Genomic DNA, 22150 nt, shown 5'->3' with positions numbered 1-22150 from the left:
CTTTCATTCAGTTAATAATAATCAGAAAATTAAGCAGATTACTGAATCTAGAAAGAACTCCTATTTGAAAAAACCACTTGCTTTTTTTCTCATCCTTCTCCATTCTCATTTAAGAAATATCCATTATAGGGACTTCCCTGGCAGTCCAGTTGTTAATACTTCACCTTCCATTGCAGAGGGTGCTGGTTCCATCCCTGGCTGGGGAGCTGAGATCCCACATGCCTTGTGGCCAACAAACCAAAGCATAAAACAGAAGCAATATTGTAACAAATTCAATAAAGACTTTAACAATAGTCCACATCAAAAAAAATCTTTAAAATAAAAAGAAATATCCATGATGTTTTTCTTGATCCTTCTGGAATATTCTTTCTAAAACAATTAGGTTCTCCCAATTTACATTTCATAACTTGTACATAGTTTTAAAAAGTCATCTGAATACTTTATGCATAGTAATTAGAAGTTGTTTCATAGGATTCAGTGACTCCTAGAGATCCTTAGGATTTAGTGAATTTCAAGGTTCCTTAATAGCTAAAGGGAAGAGAAATGTGCATCCATTCAGTAGACATATATTGAGTGCCTCTTATGATCTAAGCTATGTGCTGATGATACAGAGATGAATTTTTACCCAGTTAACAAGAACAACAAGTTTCTTAAATTAATTCATAAAAATATTGATAAATATTGTCTTCTTTCCTTCTTCCTTCTCTGTAAAGCTTTGCTTGATATAATCACAGGAATTCTCTTTTATAAACATTTTATTTATGCAACAAATATTTATTGAGCTTCTATTTTGGATCAAGCAGTGTGCTGTGTGCTTTACGGTGGCAGACAAGATAGCCAGGATCTCTACCTTTACAAAATATACAGTCAAGTCTGGGGCCAATAAGGAAGATGATATGGGAAAATTATTCAAATGAATTAGTGTTAAAACATTTTGTTTTTTCACACTAGGCATCCTCCTGATTACAAAGGTTTTCCTTGGCCAGAGTGTTCAGGCTCATGATCAGGACTCCATCAGTCAAGCCAACTACCCAATGATTAATTCAGTATTCAGTCCTCGAAAATATTCACTAAGTATGTCTGCGATGAAGATAAATCTTTTTTCATCTTTCTGAATACAAAATGTTTTCATTTAATACAGATGCTTACAGTTTAACCTCTACCTAACAAAACTTATTAACTTTTTTATAAAAACCTGTTCCTAGCTACTAATGAACTTCTATATTTCTATTTCCTATTTCAGTGACATTTATATATGTGTGCGTGTAGATATTTTATTTTGTAAAAGTTTGTTTTATGTTTTATATACACAGATATATATATATATGTATAATATATTATATGTATTTCAAAAAATAGAACCTACCCAACTTTTAACAACAAAAAAGTAATATATTTGTCAAAAACTATATGGCTAAACATTGAATAGAAAAGTGAAAAAGTATGAAAAGGGAAAGGAGATGAATATAACTAAACCCTACTAGTCTGTGTAGTGAAAGGGTGACTAGTATTTATAGAATTAAGAAATTGTCTACAGTGGTGGGAAGATATAAGAGAAAAAAACCTCAATGACATAATATTTGGAACTTACTGAGTTTGTTGTTTATTAATCTATGTAAGGGTGAAAAATATTAAATATCATTTTGAAGAGTGTTTGTTTTGCTTGTTTTTGTTTTTTATTTTACCCTAGATTCTATCATGGGACAAAGAAACTGTGATTGCAGCATTCGGCAGTACAAGTGGTTTGTCTTTGATCATGACCTTGTTTTGCCTGAATACATCGTAGAATTTGAGTATATTACAGTGGTATGAATTCATTTTTTAAAAATTTTCTTTATTTTTTTGGCTGTGGCGGGTCTTAGTTGCAGCACGCGGAATCATCGTTGAGGCATGCAGGATCTTTCGTTGTGGCACACAGGCTTCTCTCTGTGTGGCACATGGGCTCCGGGCACGAGGGCTCTGTAGCTGTGGTACGTGGGCTTAGTTGCCCCAGGCATGTGGGATCTCCGTTCCCCGACCAGGGATCGAACCCACGTCCCCAGCATTCTATGTTATGGAGACGGCTTCTTTCCTTGAACCGCATTGAACCAACCTCTGCTAGTTTCAAACTTTTCTTCTGCAGTTTCCTCACCTCTCTCAGCCTTCATAGAATTGAAGAGAGTTAGGGCCTTGGTCTGGATTAGGCTTTGGCTTAAGGGAATGTTGTGGCTGGTTTGATCTTCTGTCCAGAGCACTAAATATTTTGCCATATCAGTAATAAGCCTGTTTCACTTTCTTATCATTCATGTGTTCACTGGAATAGTACTTTTAATTTTCTTCAAGAACTTTTCCTTTGCATCCACAGCTTGGCTAACTATTTGGAGCAGGCGGCCTAGCTCTCAGCCTATCTCAGCGTTCAGCATGCCTCCTCACTAGACTTAGTCATTTCTAGCTTTTGATTTAAAATGAGAGGTATGTGACTCGTCCTTTCACGCGAACACTTAGAGGCCATTGTAAGCTTACTAACTGGCCTTATTTATTCATTTATTTATTTTTGCGGTACGCAGGCCTCCGCACTGCTGTGGCCTCTCCCGTTGCGGAGCTCAGTTTCCGGACGCACAGGCTCAGCGGCCATGGCTCACGGGCCCATCCGCTCCACGGCATGTGGGATCTTCGCGGAACGGAGCACGAACCCGTGTCGTCTGCATCGGCAGGCGGACTCTCAAACCACTGCGCCACGTAGGAAGCCCCTAACTGGCCTTATTTTAAGACTGTCTTGTCTCAGGTAATAGAGAGACCCAAAGAGTGGGAGAGAGACAGGGAAATGGCTGGTCAGTGGAGTAGTCAGAACACACACAACATTTATTAAGTTCACCATCTTATATGAGCATGGTTTGTGGCACTCCAAAACAATTACAAGAGTAACATCACAGATCACAGATCACCATAACATATATAATAATAATGAAAAAGTTTGAAATATTATGAGAATTACCAAATGTAACACAGAGACATGAAGTGAGCAAAGGCTGTTGGAAAAATAGCACCGATAGACTTGCTTGATGTCTTCAATTTGTAAAAAATGGCAATAAACCAAAACACAATAAAACAAGGTATGCCTATGTATAAATATAATATGATTATTCTTTAAAGGACTTAATTTTCAAAACAAATCATTATGACACCTAAATATTTTATCATGCAAATATATTACATGAGTAATATATAACTGTAGTCTCACTGGAAAAGATTCAAACTGTATTAAAGAATATAGAATAAACATGAAAATCTGCTTTCACCTCAATCCCACCACCACTCCCTTTCCTGAAGGCATCCACTGTTAATAGCTTTGTGGGTTTGCTTTCAACCTTTTTTTCTGTGCATTTACACATATGACAACATATACCATTTTACGTAGTAGAGTCAAGTTCTAAGTATTCTGTAAATTTTTTGCCTTTAACAATATGTTTTGGACAAATTTCACTTCAGTACACATAGGTCTATACTTCAGTCTTTTGGTGACTTCATACTATTCAGTAATACTCTGATTTATATGACTGTTCCCCTGTTGATGAAACATAGGTTGTCTCCACTTTTATTACTACTTAAAACAATATTTCAGTGAGTATCATTGCAGATGCATCTTCCATACAAATATGGAAGTTTTTCTGCAGCACATATTTGTAGAAGAATTGGCTAGTCAAAGGATATATGGATATATGTGTTTTAATTTTGATAGATTTTGCCAGTACTCTTTACAGAAGTTGAACCATTTTGTAAATTTCCAACAGTGTGTGACAGTGCTTGTTTCTTTACATCTTTACCAACACAGGTGTTATCAATCTTTTTGTTTATATCTTATGGCCAAAGAAAAGATATTTTATCCTTTCATGTGCTTATAGATTATTTACAGTTTTATGAATCACCTGTTATATCCTTTGATCATTTTCTATTGGACTCTATCTTTTTCATATTGATTGGAAAAATCTTTATATGCATTCTAGATGTTAATCCTTTATCTTTTATATATATGCAAATGTTTTCTGTCACTTGTATTTTCATTTTATTTGTAGCAAAAAAAGTATTTGTCATTTTCATTTGTAATTTACAAGTTAATTTTTAAGAGATCAGATCTCTCCATCTTTTACATTATGGATTCTGAATTTTATGTCTCACTTCATAAGGCTTATATAAATATTCTCCTTTATTTTCTTCCAATACTAATATAGGTTGTTCTAAAAATTTTAGCCTTTTTTTTTTTTGGCTGTGTTGGGTCTTAGTTGCAGTACACGGAATCTTCGTTGAGGCACGTGGGATCTTTTGTTGCGGCACACAGGCTCTTCTTTTGTTGCGGTGTGCGGGCTTCTCACTAGTTGTGGCGTGTGGGTTTTCTCTTCTCTAGTTGTGGTGTGCAGGTTTTCTCTTCTCTAGTTGTGGCGTGCGGGTTTTCTCTTCTCTAGTTGTGGTGCGCGGGCTCCAGGGAGCATGGGCTCTGTAGTTGTGGCAGGTGGCTCTCTAGTTGAGGTGTCCAGGCTCAGTAGTTGTGGTGCACGGGCTTAGCTGGCCCCACGGCATGTGGGATCTTAGTTCCCCGACCAGGGATCAAACCCACTTCCCCTGCACTGGAAGGCAGATTCTTTACCACTGGACCACCAGGGAAGTACCTAAAACTTTTAGCTTTTTAATTCTATCTAGAAATTGTTTTATTCTGTGTGAGGTTGGGGAGGTCAAATAATTTTATCCTTAAAAATGGACCAAGCATCATCTTTTTTAATCTATTTTGAAATATTAGCTATCATTAAAATTATTTTCATATATAAGTGGTCTATTTATAGATCCTTCTATTTCTGTTCCATTGATCTCTCTGTCTAATCTTGGACACCTACCACATTATTTTGGTTATTACAACCTGATGATATGTTTTGATATGTGATAGGGCAAATTCTCTTCCCCTGTCCCCACTTATATATATTTTTTTAATTCTTGGCTATTCTTGAACATTTTCCTTTCCAAATAAAATTTAGAAACAGTTTGTTAAGTTCTATTTAAAAGTCCTATTAGGATTTGATTGTGATTGTATTGAATTTAAATTTAATTTGGGGCAAACTGACTACTTTCTAGTATTGGGCCCCTCATCCAGGAACATGATAAGTTATTCCATTTACTCAAGTCCTCTCCAACATTTTCCTTTATATACGTCTTAAACATTTCTTGTTAAGTATAGTTCTGGGCATTTATATTTTATATTGTTATGAAGCGGATTGTATCAGTCAAATATGCTTTCAGCAAAAGACACAGAAATCCAAACAAACAGAAAACAGAATAACTGAAATAACAAGAAGTAGTGAGGCCAAGTCCCTGGCTGTTGTGACTGACTTCAGTGATGTCGGCAAAGACCTCCATCATCCTTCTGCTTTGCCACTTCATGAACTCTTTTAATCGGAATATTCAGTTCTTTCATCACCTCTGGGAAGTTTCTTTCTCTTAATTCCTTGATCATTTCTTCTCTTCCATTCTCTGTTAAGCCCTCTGAAACCTCTGTTTGTTAAACATTGGACATTCTGAACTGATCCTGCATGTATTTTAATTTTTTTTCTCTTGTATTTACATTTCTGTTTTTAAATTCTGTGCTCTGGAAGATGTCCTCAATATTAGCTTCCACTTGCTAATTTGATTTGCTGTCATATCCATTTGCTTTCTCAGAACGTTTATTGAATGTTTTCTATTTCACTAATTGTTTTTACTTTGACTTCAAAGCATTTACCCTATTCTTTTCTGTAGCAGCCTATTCTTTTATAGATGCTTTGTTCTCCCAGATTTTAAAAAATTCTCTTATGGGGACTTCCCTGGTGGTCCAGTGAGTAAGACTCCATGCTCCCAACACAGGAGGCCCAGGTTCGATCCCTGGTTGGGGAACTAGATCCCCCATGCCTGCTGCAACTGAGAGTTTGTGTGCCGCAACTAAAAATCCCGCATGCCGCAATGAAGATCCCGCATGCTGCAACTAGGACCCGGTGCAGCCAAAATAAATAAATAAATATAAAATGAAAAAGTAAAAAAAAATTCTCTTACGGACCATTTTGGTTTTTTCTAGACCCATTTCTGTTTGTTCATGTTGTTTTTGCCCATTCATCCACAGTTCTTATGATAATTACTTAGTTGCCTGATAATTACCTAGAGCATCCTCCTGCTATTTTACTTGTTCACTCTGAACGTCAAGTTTCTTGGGATCTGCTCTTTGAAGTGGTTATCTCCTGCGCATATTTTGGCTGCAGGTTACATTTCTGCTCCTATTTGTCTGTCAGTTCAGTCCCTTCTGATTTATATCTCACAATTTTTAGTCTTTCGTTGGTACCCTCTCCACTGTTATAAAATATTTTTAACTTGTTTTTTGCTAGTTTTAGGGAATTTTCAGCAGGAGGACACACCCATTCTTAGCCCACAGTTTTAATCTACTCTCATAGATTTCCTAATGTGATACTCATCATAGATATTACTATATAACAGGAACAAAAGTTAATTCATCTTTCCTACATAGCCTATTTCTTTTTCAAAATGATAAATACAGCAACCAAATTTTCAACATTTTTAATAAATTTTTTAGGTCAAGGCTCACTCTTTATTTTCTGCATTCAACAATGTTATCCTAGAAGAGAGCAAAAAAAATTCAGAAGGAGCAGTATTGTCCCAGGATTTGAAATTTGATGATGAAGTTATAAAAATGGATCCCAGGATCAAGCCCAGACCAAAACTTACTCGCTTGGATGATAAAACAATACTTTCCCTTGCCAAGACTAGCATTTACAGTCATATTGTGGTGAGTATTAAAATTTGGGGACATGAACCTTGAATTTGGTCAGAATCTATCGCATGAAATCTAAAGATATTAAACCACCTATCTGATGATGCCAGGCAGCATGCTGTCCATGCCAGGCATGCTTAAAAGTGCCCAGCCCTTTTCTTCTACTGATCAGTGTTGTCCAGTAGTAATATAATATGAACCACATATGTAATTTTGAATTTTCTATTAGCCACATTTTTAAAGATTTTTAAAATTAAAAGGTAAGATTAATTTTAATAATATATTATAGTTAACTCAATATATCCCGAATATTATCATTTCAACATACAGGCAATATGAAGATTCATTAACAGATAGTTTCATGCTAAGTCTCTGAAACCTGGAGCATATTTTACACTCACAGTACATCTCAGTTCACAGTTCAAGTGCTCAATAGCCCCACGTGGCTAGGGGCTATCATAGAGGACAGTGGAGGTCTAGAGGTAGCCTTGTAATTTGCAAGGAATTTCATTCCTGAATAACAAATAAACTCTCTTTAACTGATTAAGATAGTAAGTTTCAAAACAGTTTCCAGGACCAATCAACATAGAATACAGGAGTTTTATCTTTACAAAATTAATCAACAGATTTTGAGTAACTTATTGAAGCAACTTACTTTACACTGAGGAAATTCTATTGAGATATTAAGCCTCCCTCTATATCTTGACTCTCAATCTGTCCATTTCAAATCTGCTACCATTCTGTCCAAACTCCCTTTATCTCCGACCTAGACTACTTCCATAGGGCTACTACACAACTCCAGGAGGCACCATGCACATTGTATTCTGTTAATGTGCTCTTTGGATGCCATTCACTATATAACTTGACTATAACTCAATACAAGGTGTGTGTGTCTGTGTGTTGGGGGCTGGGGAGGTACATGCCTACTAGAGCTATGCAAAAGAGGCCTTGTCCTGCTTCCGCTTTAAGGCCACAACCCATTCTCCATGTTGAAGCGAGAGGAGTCTTTTCAAATAGCAAGTCTGATTTGTCACCCCTCACTACTCCTATTTGAAATGCTCAAATGATTTTCCATTGTTTTAAAAATAAAACCAGAGTCCTTAATATGGCCTATAAGGTTTTGCATGACCTGGTTCCTGGCCTGTCTATCCACACTCTTCTCATATTACCCTCCCTTTAGCAATCTGTGCTCAGCCTCCTTCTTGTTTTTTAATGTACCCTGTTTGCAGGCCACACAGAGCCTCTGCACTTGTACTGTACTCCTGCACTGTACTCCTGCATGGAATGTTCTCCCCTGACCCCGTTTCTCCTAGTTAACTCCCACACATATTTTTGATCTATACTTTAGCATTAAATCCTCTTACCTCTAGGTCTAGTTAAGAATCTAAGTAAGATTCCTTTGTCATATGCCTTCCTAAACTATAAATTCCACAAGGGCAGAGATTAGGCTGTTCTTAGTCATTTATATTCCCAGCATGAGGGCAAAAATATAAGATTGTACAGTGTACATTGAACAAAAGGGCCACACCTAAGGGGCAACTTTCAAATAAGAGTAGTATATTTACTACAACAATTTTTTGATGACTGTTGGTAAAATTTCTTTTACTAACAAAATCAGCCTATTGTAACAATTTTCTAAAAGCTGGAAAATAAAGGCATCTTGAGGTAAGGATGCCTTTTTCTAATTTACTCATAAACACTGAGTGGACTAGCATCAACTCTGCCATTATCTAGCACAATACCTAGCACACATGAGATACTCATTAGTTACTTGTTTTAAAACAGAATGTCTTGAGTGGTTCTTAACAAAGAAAGTGGGTTGTTTACTTGAACCTGCAGAAGTAGTAAACAAATTGATATTAACTGATAAATTGATAAGAATACTTAAGAAGACAAATTATTCTTACATGACGCTATCTTTCTATGCATGCACTGAAAGCTAAGGTACAGATAAAAATTCTGAAATGATTTTTATCTTGAAAGTCAATTACTTTGCTCCATCGTTACATTTCTAAATCCATTGTTTATGATGACAGTTTTTTCTCAAGTGATTGTGTGAAACAGAAAGTAAAAAATATTTTTTAAAATAATAAGTGAGGTCAACAGTTTTCAGTCTGCTTCTAAAAATATTTGAAACACTTTTTTAAGAAAGTTCATGGGATTGCGTTGGTTAAACTGTGTTAGCATCATCCACCAAATCTTCAAGTCTAGGAGACTGTCGTTACCTTAGAGGATTATTATTAGAGAGGAAGGAAAACTTCATAACATGATGGCAATATCACCACCTTTATCATAAGTGTGCAGTATACTTATTACAGGAGCAGTCTTCCAGCTGACAGCATGGAAAAATTGTTTCTGAACTATATTGTCAAGATTTCATATTTGAGTAATGAATTCTTGATAATAAAGCTTCAGTAATGAAAGGTTTAATAAATGAATGTGCTCTGATTGGACTGAGCTTATAGAACATGTATTCCTATAGATTTAAAGGGATTAAATAAAAGTTTAAAAAAAAAACAGCACCAGAAGGTAGGTCTTTTTTATTATCTTTGGTTTGTGATAAGAAACAGAGGAGAGTTAAGACTTCAGAACACCTTGGGCAGCTTGTGACCTCCACCTGACTGTATTAATTTGGTCAACACGCATAACATAAGAATGGAGGGGCTTTTTCATATTAAATTTGCCTATATTGCTTAAAAGCCAGCAAATTTTCTAGGGTTTCCAGTAAGAATACTAGATATTACAAGAAGGATATTTAGATATCACACCCTTTGTTCTCCCTTCTTTGTGCCGTTACTGTAAGAGAAACTGAGGGGAGGGTACATACCTCTTATTTTCTTTTCAGTTATCCCCACCAGGTCGAGTTTCATGAGGACATCTATAAAAATAAATAAAATATGTAGAAATAAAAAACCCAGAGTAACATAATTTTATATTCTCTTACAGCACAATTAAATACTGAAACTTAGAGTTGTCAGTTATGTCTGGCTTTTGTACTGGTTTACTCATTTAGCATTTACTGAGATTTGCTGTATTTTAGGCAATGAAATAAGTATTGGGGGTTCAATGAATAAGTTATTTTCCCTGCCCCAAGGATATTATTTCAGTGGAGGAGACAGATATGGAAACAAATACAGGAAGTTTGGAGTTGCTGGGAGAGGTCCACAGAAAGAGGTGGGTTTTTTGTGGATTTTTGAAGGATATGAGAGATTTCATTGTTTTTGTCTTCCAAGCAGAGGAAATACTTTATCTGTAAGCACATGGTTTTGAAAGATCCTGGTGTCTTCAGGGAACACTGAGGAATTTAGTGTGACTAGAACATAGGGTGTGTGACAGTGGAAGTATAGGTGTAGGTTGGAATACAAAGAAGATACATGAGGCTGTGGATGGAAGAGTAAGAGGTTATAGCCACATCGGGATGGATTTCAGAAGGCAAATTTATAAGTTTACATTCTTTTGTTTAGGGAATAGGCTCTCTGTTTTTAAAGACCCTAATTTTGATAGCTTGTGTTTAGATTTAACTGTGGTCAGACTGGTGGTATAGAAATCCAGTAGAAACTATTGTAGTAGTCCAAAGGACAAATAATAGTCTGAACTAAGGCACTGTAGTGGTGATGGTATGGAGCGGTTGATTTAAGAAACATTTCTAGAATCAAATGTATATAGAAAAGAGGGGAAATGGATGATCAACAATATCTGTTAGATGGTGAAACTCTTAATCAGGATTGAAAATATGGACTGCCAAGCAGATAAGAGAAGATGATGAATTCAATTGTGAACATGTTAAGTGTAAGTTATCTGTAGAATCTGTCATGTGTGACCTGTAAACTAGTCTGCATAAATTGGCCCTTCTTAATTTTAGCAAAGTTTTGATAACTATTTGACATTCAATTGTTTCTCCCTGCCAGGAATTTAGTTATGTCCACAGTATAATAGGGTATAAGATGGTGGTGGTAAGTGAAGAGGGTTGGGAGGTAGATACCTGATTTTATCATGATACCCATTTGTTGTGAATAAGGTGGTCAATTATATTGACATTTTCTTGTGCCACTATTTATTTTGTAGACTATGCATAAATCTTCATTTGATACCATTAACAATGGTATAGTTTAAAGAGAAAAATTATGTAGACATCAGGGTTTCCCCTAAATATAAAAATATAGTAACATTCTTTTTTTTTTTTTTTGTGGTACGCGGGCCTCTCACTGTTGTGGCTTCTCCCATTGCGGAGCACAGGCTCCGGACGCGCCGGCTCAGTGGCCATGGCTCACGGGCCCAGCTGCTCCACGGCATGTGGGATCTTCCCAGACCAGGGCACAAACCCGTGTCCGCTGCATCGGCAGGCGGACTCTCAACCACTGCGCCACCAGGGAAGCCCATAACATTCATTTTTATACAGCCCAGAATCAAATGGGCAGGGAAAATCTGGGCCAAATTCTGATGTAGAAACTGTCTTAGACACTCTCCCAATTCCTTCTTTGATGTTGTGTCTCCCACTTTAACACCCTCAGCCTTTCTTCCTTAGTCCAGTGCCCTCATATGGTTTCCTGTAATCAGGATGTATCCTTGCCATCCTTTTTCTTGCGAGGCGACCTAGCCAATACCCAAAATCTTTAGGGCCTACACTGTTCACTAGCCTGAGAAATAGGTCTGCCCTAATGAATATCACAACAAAATATTTAGCCATTTTCTAAAAAGAATTTCATGCCGATTATTGATAAACTTAGAGCAAGTGGAAGATCAAATCAAGAACCAGATGCAATGCTGCTATTAGAAACTATACCTTTTAAAATCATATTATAAAATCAGACTATACTTTCAAAATTATATTTTTTTCTCATTGGCTCTCTCTTAATGTTATTTAAATAGCTATAATTAGGATATAATCTGTCTTGTTTTTTATTTACATTTTATTTTACTTCAGAGTCTGAATCTACATGGAAACAGCTTGAGTAAATTGAGAGATCTCTCCAAGTTAACAGGACTTCGAAAACTTAATATCAGCTTTAATGAATTTACTTGTTTAGATGATATATACCACCTGGTAAGAACTGTCTTTTTGAAATTATTTAAGTAAAATAAAATTATTAATTTAATGAATAAATTATTTTTGTAATTTAGACCTCATATATACCATATTAACAGCCCAATTCAGGAACAAAACATACATAAACTATATATATAGTATGTTACTTTCTCTAAAATAGGCCTTAGATTTAGATTCTGTTTACAAACCAAATATACACCTGTGGCCATATCTGATTTCTAACTACTTGAAAATAAATGTAAAATTACTCCAGACCTGTTTTTAAAATGGCATTTATAAAGTGTCATTTCCAATTTCTTCTGCTCTTTTTTTCTCACTCTTTTTTTTTCTCCTTATTGTGAGTCTTTATTTCTTCTTCACTTTCTAGTTTACCACTTCACAGCTAATGTTGTCAAGTCTTCCCATCTGTTCATTATCCATATGGTTAGTTCTCTTTCTCTCTGCCTTGTCCTTTCTACCCTCATCACACACATAGATCTTGTTTGATTTGTGTTTGCCTTCTTATAAATCAAGGACAAATACAGTAATACACATGTACACCCACGTATGGATCTTATCTGGCTTTTGTTTTCCCTGTTATATGTCATATAACAAAAATAATTACATATGGGTTCCAGAACTCCAACCCAGCATCCCCTGTTTCCATAGGTCCCAAGTCACAGACATACATTTTCAGAATATATCATCATTCTCAGGTCTTGCTCATTCTCTATCTCCTTGCAACCATGTCAAGGCCCTTGTACTGCTACTTCTGCGACTGTGGTGAGAGTTGCTGCTTTGCTTATTGGCCTTAGATTTTAGTATTAAACCCTCTTCCTTTTTTCTTTTACTAAGCCAAAGTCCTTTTTTTTAAATTGAGGTAACATTGGTTTATGGCATTATATAAGTTTATAAAAGTGTGTACAATATTATATTTCAACTTCTGTATATACTACAGTGCTCTCACCACCAAAAGTTTAGTTTCTATGTATCACCATACAGTTGACCACCTTTACCCATTTTGCCCTCCCTCCACCCTACTTCCCCTCTGGTAATCACTACTGTGTTCCTTTTATCTATATGTTTGTTTTTATTTAGTTTGGTTTGTTCATTTATTTTGGTTTTTTTACTCCACATACAAGTGATATCATACAGTATTTGTCTTTGTCTGACTTATTTCACTTAGCATAATACCCTCCAAGTCCATCCATGTTGTTGAAAATGGCAAGATTTCATCGTTTTTATGTCTGAGTAATATTCCATTGTATATATGTACCACATCTTCTTTATCCATTCATCTGTTGATGGACAATTGGGTTGCTTCCATATCTTGGCAATTGTAAATAATGATGCTATGAACATAGGGGTGCATATTTTGAATTAGTGTTTTTTGTACTCTTCAGATAAATAGAAGTAGAAAAGCTGGATCATATGGTGGTTCTATTCTTAATTTTTGAGGAATCTCCATACTGTTTTTCATAGTGGCTGCACCAATTTACATTCTCACCAACAGTGTATGAGGGTTTACTTTTCTCCACATCCTCTTTTTAATTCTTGCCTTTTTGATAATAGCTATTCTAATAGGCATGAGGTGATATCTCGTGGTTTTGATTTGTGTTTCCCTAATAATTAGTGATGAACATCTTTTCATGCACCTGTTGGCCATCTGTATGTCTTCTTTGGAAAAAGCTCCTGTGCCCATTTTTAAAATTGGGTTGTTTGGGGTTTTTTTGTTGTTGAGGTGAACGAGTTTTTTAATATATTTTAGATATCAGCCCGTTATCAGATATATGATTTGCAAATATCTTCTCCAATTCAGTAGGTTGTCCTTTCATTTTGTTGATGGTTTCCTTTGCTGTACAGAAGCTTTATAGTTTGGTGTAGTCCCATTTGTTTATTTTTGCTTTTGTTTAGGAGACATATCTAGAAAGACATTGCTAAGACCGACATAAAAGAGCATACTGCCTATATTTCTTCTAGGAATTTTAATGGTGTTGTGAAACTGGACGGCCACATGCAAAATGGATTAAGGACTTAACTGCAAGGCCGAAGTCCTTTTTAATAGAATTCCCTTGGGTTTGGTATGCAACTGAGGAAAGAAGGTAGTTTAATAGAGGTCCCAGGACTATATATAAATTTTGGGCATTTTTGTTTAATTTTCTTCTAATGATTTGCTTGCAGTTCCAAAGGTTATAACAAGCATTATAATTTTGCTTAGGCACAGATTTAAAGACTAAACTCTTAAGTCATGCAAGGTGAGTGAGCTTAGCCAGCTGCCCAGCATGTATTTGCAATGTAGCTTTGTTGTTCTTTAATACAAAGATTTCTTTCATCATCATAGCCTCACAGCCTGCTTATTGGATGACTATTACCACAGTTATTTTACAGGTAAGGGAACTGGACAAATTTTATGCCCAAGTGGTATTTTCAAATTTTAGAACTAGTAAAGGTAGCTAGCTAGATATAGACCCCTCAGACATTAAGAATCCAGTGTATAAACATGTCTCTAAAAATGACTGTAAGGATCTTCGGATGTTCAGAGAGAGGAGATACTGTATGTAAAATAAAACACGGATACTGAAAACTACATACTACAAACAAGTGGTTTAGTAAATTATTATAAGGTGAACATGCTTGTTAACTAGCGTCCAGGTCAAGAAATAAAACTTTGCCACCTACAGCATAAACCCCTTCTATATGCCCCATTCCTTCAAGAAATCATTATCCTGACTGCTAATAGTTATCCTCTCCCTGCTCTTTTCCCCCTATAGTTCCATCACCCCAAATGTGTATCCCTAGCACAGAAATTTGGTTTTCCCTTTTTTTTTTAATGTACTGTATTTTTAAAGTCTCTTTTAAGTTTCCCTTCTATCCCCTTCTGCTCCCCACTGTTTATCTGTAGAAATACTTGGACCTTCAAAACCAGAGTTTACCACAGTCCAGACCCTGCCAATTTGCTTACCTATGATATACCCTACATGCCCTCCACCCTCCAGATTTCCTACAAATTGGCAACTGGATCCAGAGATTGGATCAGACTCTGGTTCCATTCCTCTGGCGAGACTACAGGGACACATAATGTCTAGTTGTCTCACTTTTCTGATTCTAGGAGCCATTATTAATGCCTGTATCTTTTAATTCATTGGAGATTACAAAATAGCAACATTCTTATTCTAGAATTTCTTTTTCATTTATTAATTGGAACACTTTTACATAGAGACGTTTCCCCTTATCTATTATTTGGATACCCAGTAGGACTATTCATATAGAAAATGCAGAATAGATGTTTATTTGCTTTTATTTACCAACTTTGAAGATAATGAATTAGTTCCTTACGAATTCCCAAAGATAAGCAATACTTTTTTAGTTTTAATATCATTAGGAATGCAAGGACTTAAACATATTTGATGATATTCAATTTACTGCAATTACTATCATGATTGAAGCTCAAATTTTCTCATCCTTAGCCAGTGGAAGCATCATAAGGTTAGCTCCTTTTGCCATGACCCTAGTAGTCTGTGATAGCTTCTTTGCCACCTGGTATGAAAGATGTTCCATACACATTTTATGTATTTTTCTGTTGCAGACATGGGATCAACTATTTCTTCAAGGAGCCCTGGTTTCTTTTAGAGAAGTGGTATTTAAGGGCCACAATCTGGGTTGGTCATTGTTTCTAGGTCTTTCCATTGGACAGAATTTGTTGTGGAGGAGGGGTGTGTGTGTGTGTGTGTGTGTGTGTGTGTGTGTGTGTGTGTGTGTGGTATATGTGCAAGTAAAACTAACCTCATGAATTTATATTGATGCTTCCAATTCGAATTTAAGACTGCAAATCATTTAACTTAACCTTTCTCTGTTACTTACATCTATATCTTTTTTTCCCACACCAATAATCCTGATTCTCAGGGATACAAGGTGATAGTATTAGGATATTTAATAATCACTCATTTGTTTTATCCCCTATTACACACACAAAAGTCTCAGAATGATAGCGCTAATACTCTCATCAACATGTTACTGGAAAGATTTTTTTAAAATTTTGTGTATGTTCTTTTCATTCTTCTCTATTTTAAAAAATAATTAAAATTATCATACTATATCTACTTTGTTAGAGCATGTAGCCCTTACATTCTGTACACTCTCCCTTTTAGTTCATTGGTAATTGTGTATTTAATTCTTATCACCAGTTCTTAGGGTGGTATCAAACATTTTGATTGTCTGAAGAATATTCTATTATAGATTCCTCAGGAAGGGCTTATGGAAACAGTATCCCTTCGGTTACTGAATGTTGATAATAATTTATCTATGTCCTTTATACTTGAAAGGCAGTTTTGTTAGATATAAAATCCTTGGCTCACAATTTCTTTTCTTGGGCATCTTAAATGTTATTTCATTTTCTTCTGGCATAAAGTGTTGCGGTAGAAAAGTCTGATGAGAATGTATAATTTTTTCCCTTGTAAGTCACAGGCTTCGTTGTTCCGGGTCAATATTTCGGATTCACAGTATGCTTTTCCAAAATGTAGATTAAAATCATTTTTTCTTTTATTTTTTTGAACTGGAGGTTTTTAGCAATTTTTCTGTTTCCTTTCTTTGGTTCTCTTCTTTAGGAACTCCCATTATCCATATGTTGAATCTTTACCTATCTTCACTATTTGTCACTTTCTCTTGAGTCCTTTTTATCTCTCCATTTAGATTTTAAATTGATTTGATTTTTAAAATTTTCATCTTTTTCACCTTCTATTTATCTTAAGGCATTATTTGTTGTGTTTACGTCTTTTGTCTTTGACTAGTTTAATCTTCATTTATGAAATGCTTTTATTATTTTATTTCGAATTCTTTTCTGGGTTCTTTCATCTCATTTCTGAGTTTTTCTAATCCAGATTTATGTTGTTATTTTGTGTCTTGTATCATTCTTAAATCTTTTTGCTTTTTCTGAAATAATAGGTTTATGGTTATGATATGTTTCTTGGGCATATATTTCTGGTATACTTTTATTGCCTGCAGCAATATAGCAATATTTCTCTCTCTCTGTCTTACACACACACACACACACACACACGCACGCACACAGCTTTATCTGGGATTTGACCTTAATACTTTTTTGCTGCTCATTTTCCAGTGAAATTAGTTCTTAACTTTTAAAACAAAAGTGGGGTTTGGGAAAGCTTTTCTAATTTCACAGATTTCCCTCTTCTGCTGTTTATATGTACTGTTTAAAAACTGTAGCACTTACTTTCTGAAATTTCCTGGCTCTATTCCCTTCTTCCACTTCAGTTTGAACTTTCTCTTTTATTTGCCTTTTTTGTCCTTATCCTGTTTAATTTTTATTTAGCCCAGCAGTTTCTTCTCCAAGAAAGATTCAGTTCTGTAAGGGGGCCCGGGTGGGGCAGTTTGAAGATTTGTAGGGGCTAGACTGCTCCATCCCCTTCAGACCTTTTTACTGTAGGTCCCATGCACTCACCTGGTATCAAAGAGGGCAAAACTCCTCCCACTTTCAACTGCTGTATTCAGTTGGCCCTCATACCTTCCACTGAATATTGGTTGGCTATTTTGGGGCTCTCTTATTCTCAGGTCCCTCAGAGGCTGCCCTGATGCTTCCTTCTTCCTCTCACATAGACCTGGACACCATGTAGGTCTTGTGGTTGTTGGTGGTTTATCCCCACCAACTTCTTTGAGACTTATGGGGCTACCTTGTTATGTAGCTTTGTTATAAATGTTGTCCATAGAATTTTGGTTTTATTTTTAACTCTCTTTTTATGTGGGGATTCAGAGAGATTGAACACCTATGCTGCATAGGCTCTATATTCTACAGTAATCTACTTTGTATGTGTGTTTAATATTAATTATATTTATCTCAGCATCATAAAAGGCTATGATCTAATTTAATCACTCACCTATTATTCCTATTGTCTTCTAAGTTTTTTAATTTGCCTCTCATTTTTACTATCATTTTCCTTAAGTGTGTCTCTAACATGGAGAGTTTCCATACCCATCTTGCATGCTAGGCATTAGTTATACTAGGTTGCAGAAAGCAAACATATTGTTACTATGTGTTCATCACCCTGGCCTTGCCTTGTGAGTCAAAATACCCAATCTGTGACTGTTTATATAATGAAAGACCTGGGCTTCATAAATGGTGGAAATACACTATATAGTTTTTGTAGAGTTTTTAAAAATCTAAATAAGATATCCACATAAGGTAAATTGAAAGGGCATAAGCTGTATGCCTGTCATTCACTCACCTGAACTATCAGAAAAGGAGAGTATCCAAGCAAAATGAATAGGAACAGATTTATTTTTCTCTGAAAATAGTTACACCATAGTCAGAATTGGCCAAGGAAAGACAAATATGTATGGCTATCTGCAACTTTCATAGATTATGGGCCTAATTTTTTATGGAAATAGTACTTCTGTCTTATCTTTTCCAATGAGAAATTTATTGTTAAAGTGTTTCTAATGCCTTGAGACAGCTAATCTACATTTAGAGATTGAACTATTACCCCTAAAATATTTTAAAGAGGTCTTGTGGGTTTTAATTTTTGTAAGTTGGGCTACATTGTACTGTAACTTACAAAAGATTTAAACTGAAGCACAAGAAATGTTAAAACACAAAACTCTGCTACAAAACTGAAAATATTATTCCTTGAATATTTATGGAGTGTATGGAGTCTGTTTTATATTCTGGGAATATAAAAAAGTGAAGATCCCACCCCTATTTTCAAGGAAAGAAGGCAGTTATCTTTATATGATGAATGATTCACAAATGCTAGTCTGCATGCAAGTGCCGGAATTTGGGACAAGTTTTTAACCACTTTTTGATGAAAAATAGGAGAAGATGGGCCATATAGTAAATTTTTATAAATCTAAATTAATTTAATTTAAAATACTGTTCTAAGATTATATCCTTAATACTTTTTTACTGCCAAATATCCTTTTGTTCAAGAAATTATAATCATAGTAAATTATAGGATTTATTTTTACTATGCTTACTTATGGAGATTAAAAAGTCAGTAACACTATTTGATTTCCAGAAATTTTTTAGATTTTAATGATCTGAACACTCAACTCTTGAAACCTGAGTCACTATAATAGACGCTATTCCAACAATATGAACTATGCGTTATATAAGCAGTGACTAATTCTATGGTGAATTCAAACAATTGTTTGTTTTAAACTGTAAAGAAATCAAGTTTATTTTTAATTTATAGTAATATTATTTTTATTTTAAAAAATATGTTGCAAAATATTTTCTTCAAGTACTCTTTATCTCTTTCTTGTTCTGGGTCTGAGTTCGTATATACTTTAAAAGAAAATTTTGTTTGCAACAAATAGAAGTAACAAATTAAAGTCTTAAAGACTTCTTACAAATATGTAAAATAAAGATCTGAATATATAAATGGCCAAAGATGAGAAACACAACAAACAAACAAACAAAATTTTTAAATGTCTAATATAAACACATGGAAAAGATGTGCAACTTCACTGATAATAATATAAATTAAAATAAGGTGGGTGGGTTGGTGGGTATTTAAGGAAACGAGCATTCTCAAATTCCATTGCTGGAAGAAAAAACTGGTACAAACTTCCTTAAAACTATTTGGCAACATTTATCAAGAGTCTTAACAATACAGAAATCCATAAAACCAGTAATCTTATTCCTAAAAACCTTTTCTGAAAGTATATTGGCGTCTCGGTTAAAGTATTATGACCACGGACATTTGTTGCAGTGTTGACAACAATTAGAAGCCACATAATTGTCCATAATGAAATGTTTAAAACAATACTAATAATTCACATATTAGAATACTATGCAATCATGAAAAATCATTTTTAAAAATAAATTTATTTATTTAGTTTTGGTGGCATTGGGCCTTGGTTGCTGTGCGCAGGCTTTCTCTAGTTGCGGCGAGCAGGGCCTACTCTTCATTGCAGTGCGTGGGCTTCTCACTGCAGTGGCCTCTCTTGTCATGGAGCATGGGCTCTAGGTGCATGGGCTTCTGTAGTTGTGGCATGTGGGCTCAGTAGTTGTGGCTCGTGGGCTCTAGACTGAAGGCTCAGTAGTTGTGACACATGGGCTTAGTTGCTCCACGGCATGTGGGATCTTCCCAGATCAGGGGTAGAACCCATGTCCCCCACATTGGCAGGCGGACTCTAAACCACTGTGTCACCAGGGAAGCCCCATGAAAAATCATTTTGAAGAATACTTAATGGTGTGTGAATATGTTAGAAGGGTACAAAATTCTATATAACAGAATAATATGTTTTATATAAGAAAAAATATAGGGCTTCCCTGGTGGCGCAGTTGTTGAGAGTCTGCCTGCCGATGCAGGGGACACGGGTTCGTGCCCCGGTCCTGGAGGATCCCACATGCCGCGGAGTGGCTGGGCCCATGAGCCATGGCCGCTGAGCCTGCACGTCCGGAGCCTGTGCTCTGCAATGGGAGAGGCCACAGCAGTGAGAGGCCGGCGTACCGCAAAAAAAAAAAAAAAAAAAAAATCATGTACTTCTAAAAAAGGAAATTATCGAATGGAATAGATTTAGTTTCTGCCTCTGAAGACGAAACTTTTTTAACCAGGCCATGAGTTCAATTGTATAAACTAGAAGCCTAGATATAAGAAATGTAATTCTTTGTTTGTTGGAGACAATTATCTTGCCAGTTTCTCTTTTCCTTCTCCTCCATGAAAACAAACATTGCCACTCTATGTTAAAAGGCTGAAGTGAGAATTAAGAGAAAATGACTAGGAAAATATGTACATTGATACCATTGCTGCAGTATAACTAGTGTTTGGGTTTTCTGTGAGGATTACCAAAAAAGCACGTAAAATACTTAGAGAATCAGAGAGAAAAGAACTATGTAAATACAAACCGTGATCCTTCTAGCATCACTTCTATTTGTATGTGTTGCAGGATAACCTTGAATATTTGGATGCAAGTCATAACCATGTGATAACTCTTGAGGGATTTAGAGGTCTGATGAAACTTAAGCACTTAGACTTGAGCTGGAATCAACTGAAAAAATCTGGCGATGAAATAAATATGTTATGCAAACACACCACAAGCCTTCTCACTCTGGATATTCGACATAATCCATGGCAAAAGGTATGAAACAGAAATGTTTATAAAAAAGCAAACAATCATTTTTATTTCAAAGCTGTTTTCTCACTACTATTCAAGAATAGCCAGAAATAGGCAAACTATCTTTGTCTCGCTAGAATTCCCTTAAGTATTTCATAAGTTGAATTTAGTGTAGTGATCAAGTGAATAAAATGTTACTATAAGAAAAGTCTTTAATTTCATATCAGACTTTTTTTGCAACCTCTAATAGTTTAAGAGTATTGTGGTTTTAAAAGTGTTAGATGTCACTGCCATTTGCACACCTTCAGAGAATTTTCATAGTGCAGTATAGCTCAGCATGCTAGAACCCTACTGTAATGAGGCATAGGAACTAAGAATAATAGAATACAGTGAGAGAAACATACTATTAAAGGGGGAAAAATTAACAAAAGCATGTTTACTTTTAAATTAACAATAGTATGTTTCTCTCACTGTATTCTATTATTCTTGGTTCCTATGCTTCACATTCCCTGATGAACCTGAATTATAAAGTCTTATTTATGTTCTGTTATAAAAGGAAATTTGATTGAACGCTATTCTTTCTCATCACAAAAATATGTAGATTCATGCTAAGAAATTTCAATATTCAATGATTATACTGAAGAGTATCTCCAAGTATTTAAAATAAGCCCCAAGTTTATAATTTCAAGACTATTCCTTTCCTTGCTTTTCAAAAATGTATATAGACTGTGTTCAACATTTTTAAAAGGGACTAAAGCATGATTGGTTCTTTTAAATTGGCCGTATTACGATGTTTATACTATTGTATTTCTCCTTTTTAGCTCAGTAAAATTGAAGAATATTTTTCTTTTGCCAAATCAGACTTCCTGAATGATCACAGTACAGCTATAGCCCTGTTGCCAAATTAAATGTCAGGAGCTGAAGATCTGTATTGGATCACCCATGGAGCTGACTAGCTAAATGCTGATCTAGATAAGCAGGAGGCACTGCAGTTGTTCTGTGAACACTTTCACCACAGTCACTTTTCAACAGCTTGTGGGATTTCCTCTCTCCACAAGAGTAGAACTATCCACCTTCAAACAAAAAAGATTAATTCTTAAATATAATTTAATTTCAACTATTGTTTAAAGAATTAAGCCTTTATTTTTAGACAAATATAATAAAGTAGGAGATGCATAATTTGAATTATGTGGGAAGGAACAAAGAACTCCTTTCCATGTCATAGCACATGTAATATTTTGTAAAAATTAACTTTTGGTATTTTTCCCAAG

The 22150-nt window shown here is 35.4% G+C and overlaps 1 protein-coding gene and 1 long non-coding RNA gene across 2 annotated transcripts in view; one reads left to right on the top strand and one right to left on the bottom strand.

Annotated features, from left to right (window-relative positions):
- The window catches only part of LOC132529898 (uncharacterized), a 138770-nt gene that overhangs the window by 42611 nt on the left and 74009 nt on the right, over positions 1 to 22150 (bottom strand). The window contains exon 2 of the long non-coding RNA XR_009543610.1: positions 9609 to 9659. This is a non-coding gene — a long non-coding RNA (uncharacterized LOC132529898). The remainder of the gene's footprint in view (positions 1 to 9608; positions 9660 to 22150) is intronic.
- Positions 1 to 22150, top strand: part of LRRC9 (leucine rich repeat containing 9) — a 99650-nt gene that overhangs the window by 34570 nt on the left and 42930 nt on the right. Inside the window, exons 13-17 of the mRNA XM_060166976.1 lie at positions 952 to 1074; positions 1691 to 1806; positions 6584 to 6796; positions 11706 to 11825; positions 20712 to 20903. Coding sequence (XP_060022959.1) covers positions 952 to 1074; positions 1691 to 1806; positions 6584 to 6796; positions 11706 to 11825; positions 20712 to 20903 — 764 coding nt within the window. The remainder of the gene's footprint in view (positions 1 to 951; positions 1075 to 1690; positions 1807 to 6583; positions 6797 to 11705; positions 11826 to 20711; positions 20904 to 22150) is intronic.

The sequence above is a fragment of the Lagenorhynchus albirostris genome, chromosome 1 (genome assembly GCF_949774975.1).
Source record: "Lagenorhynchus albirostris chromosome 1, mLagAlb1.1, whole genome shotgun sequence".
Classification (NCBI taxonomy): domain Eukaryota; kingdom Metazoa; phylum Chordata; class Mammalia; order Artiodactyla; family Delphinidae; genus Lagenorhynchus; species Lagenorhynchus albirostris.
This window is presented reverse-complemented; position numbering and strand designations above follow the sequence as displayed.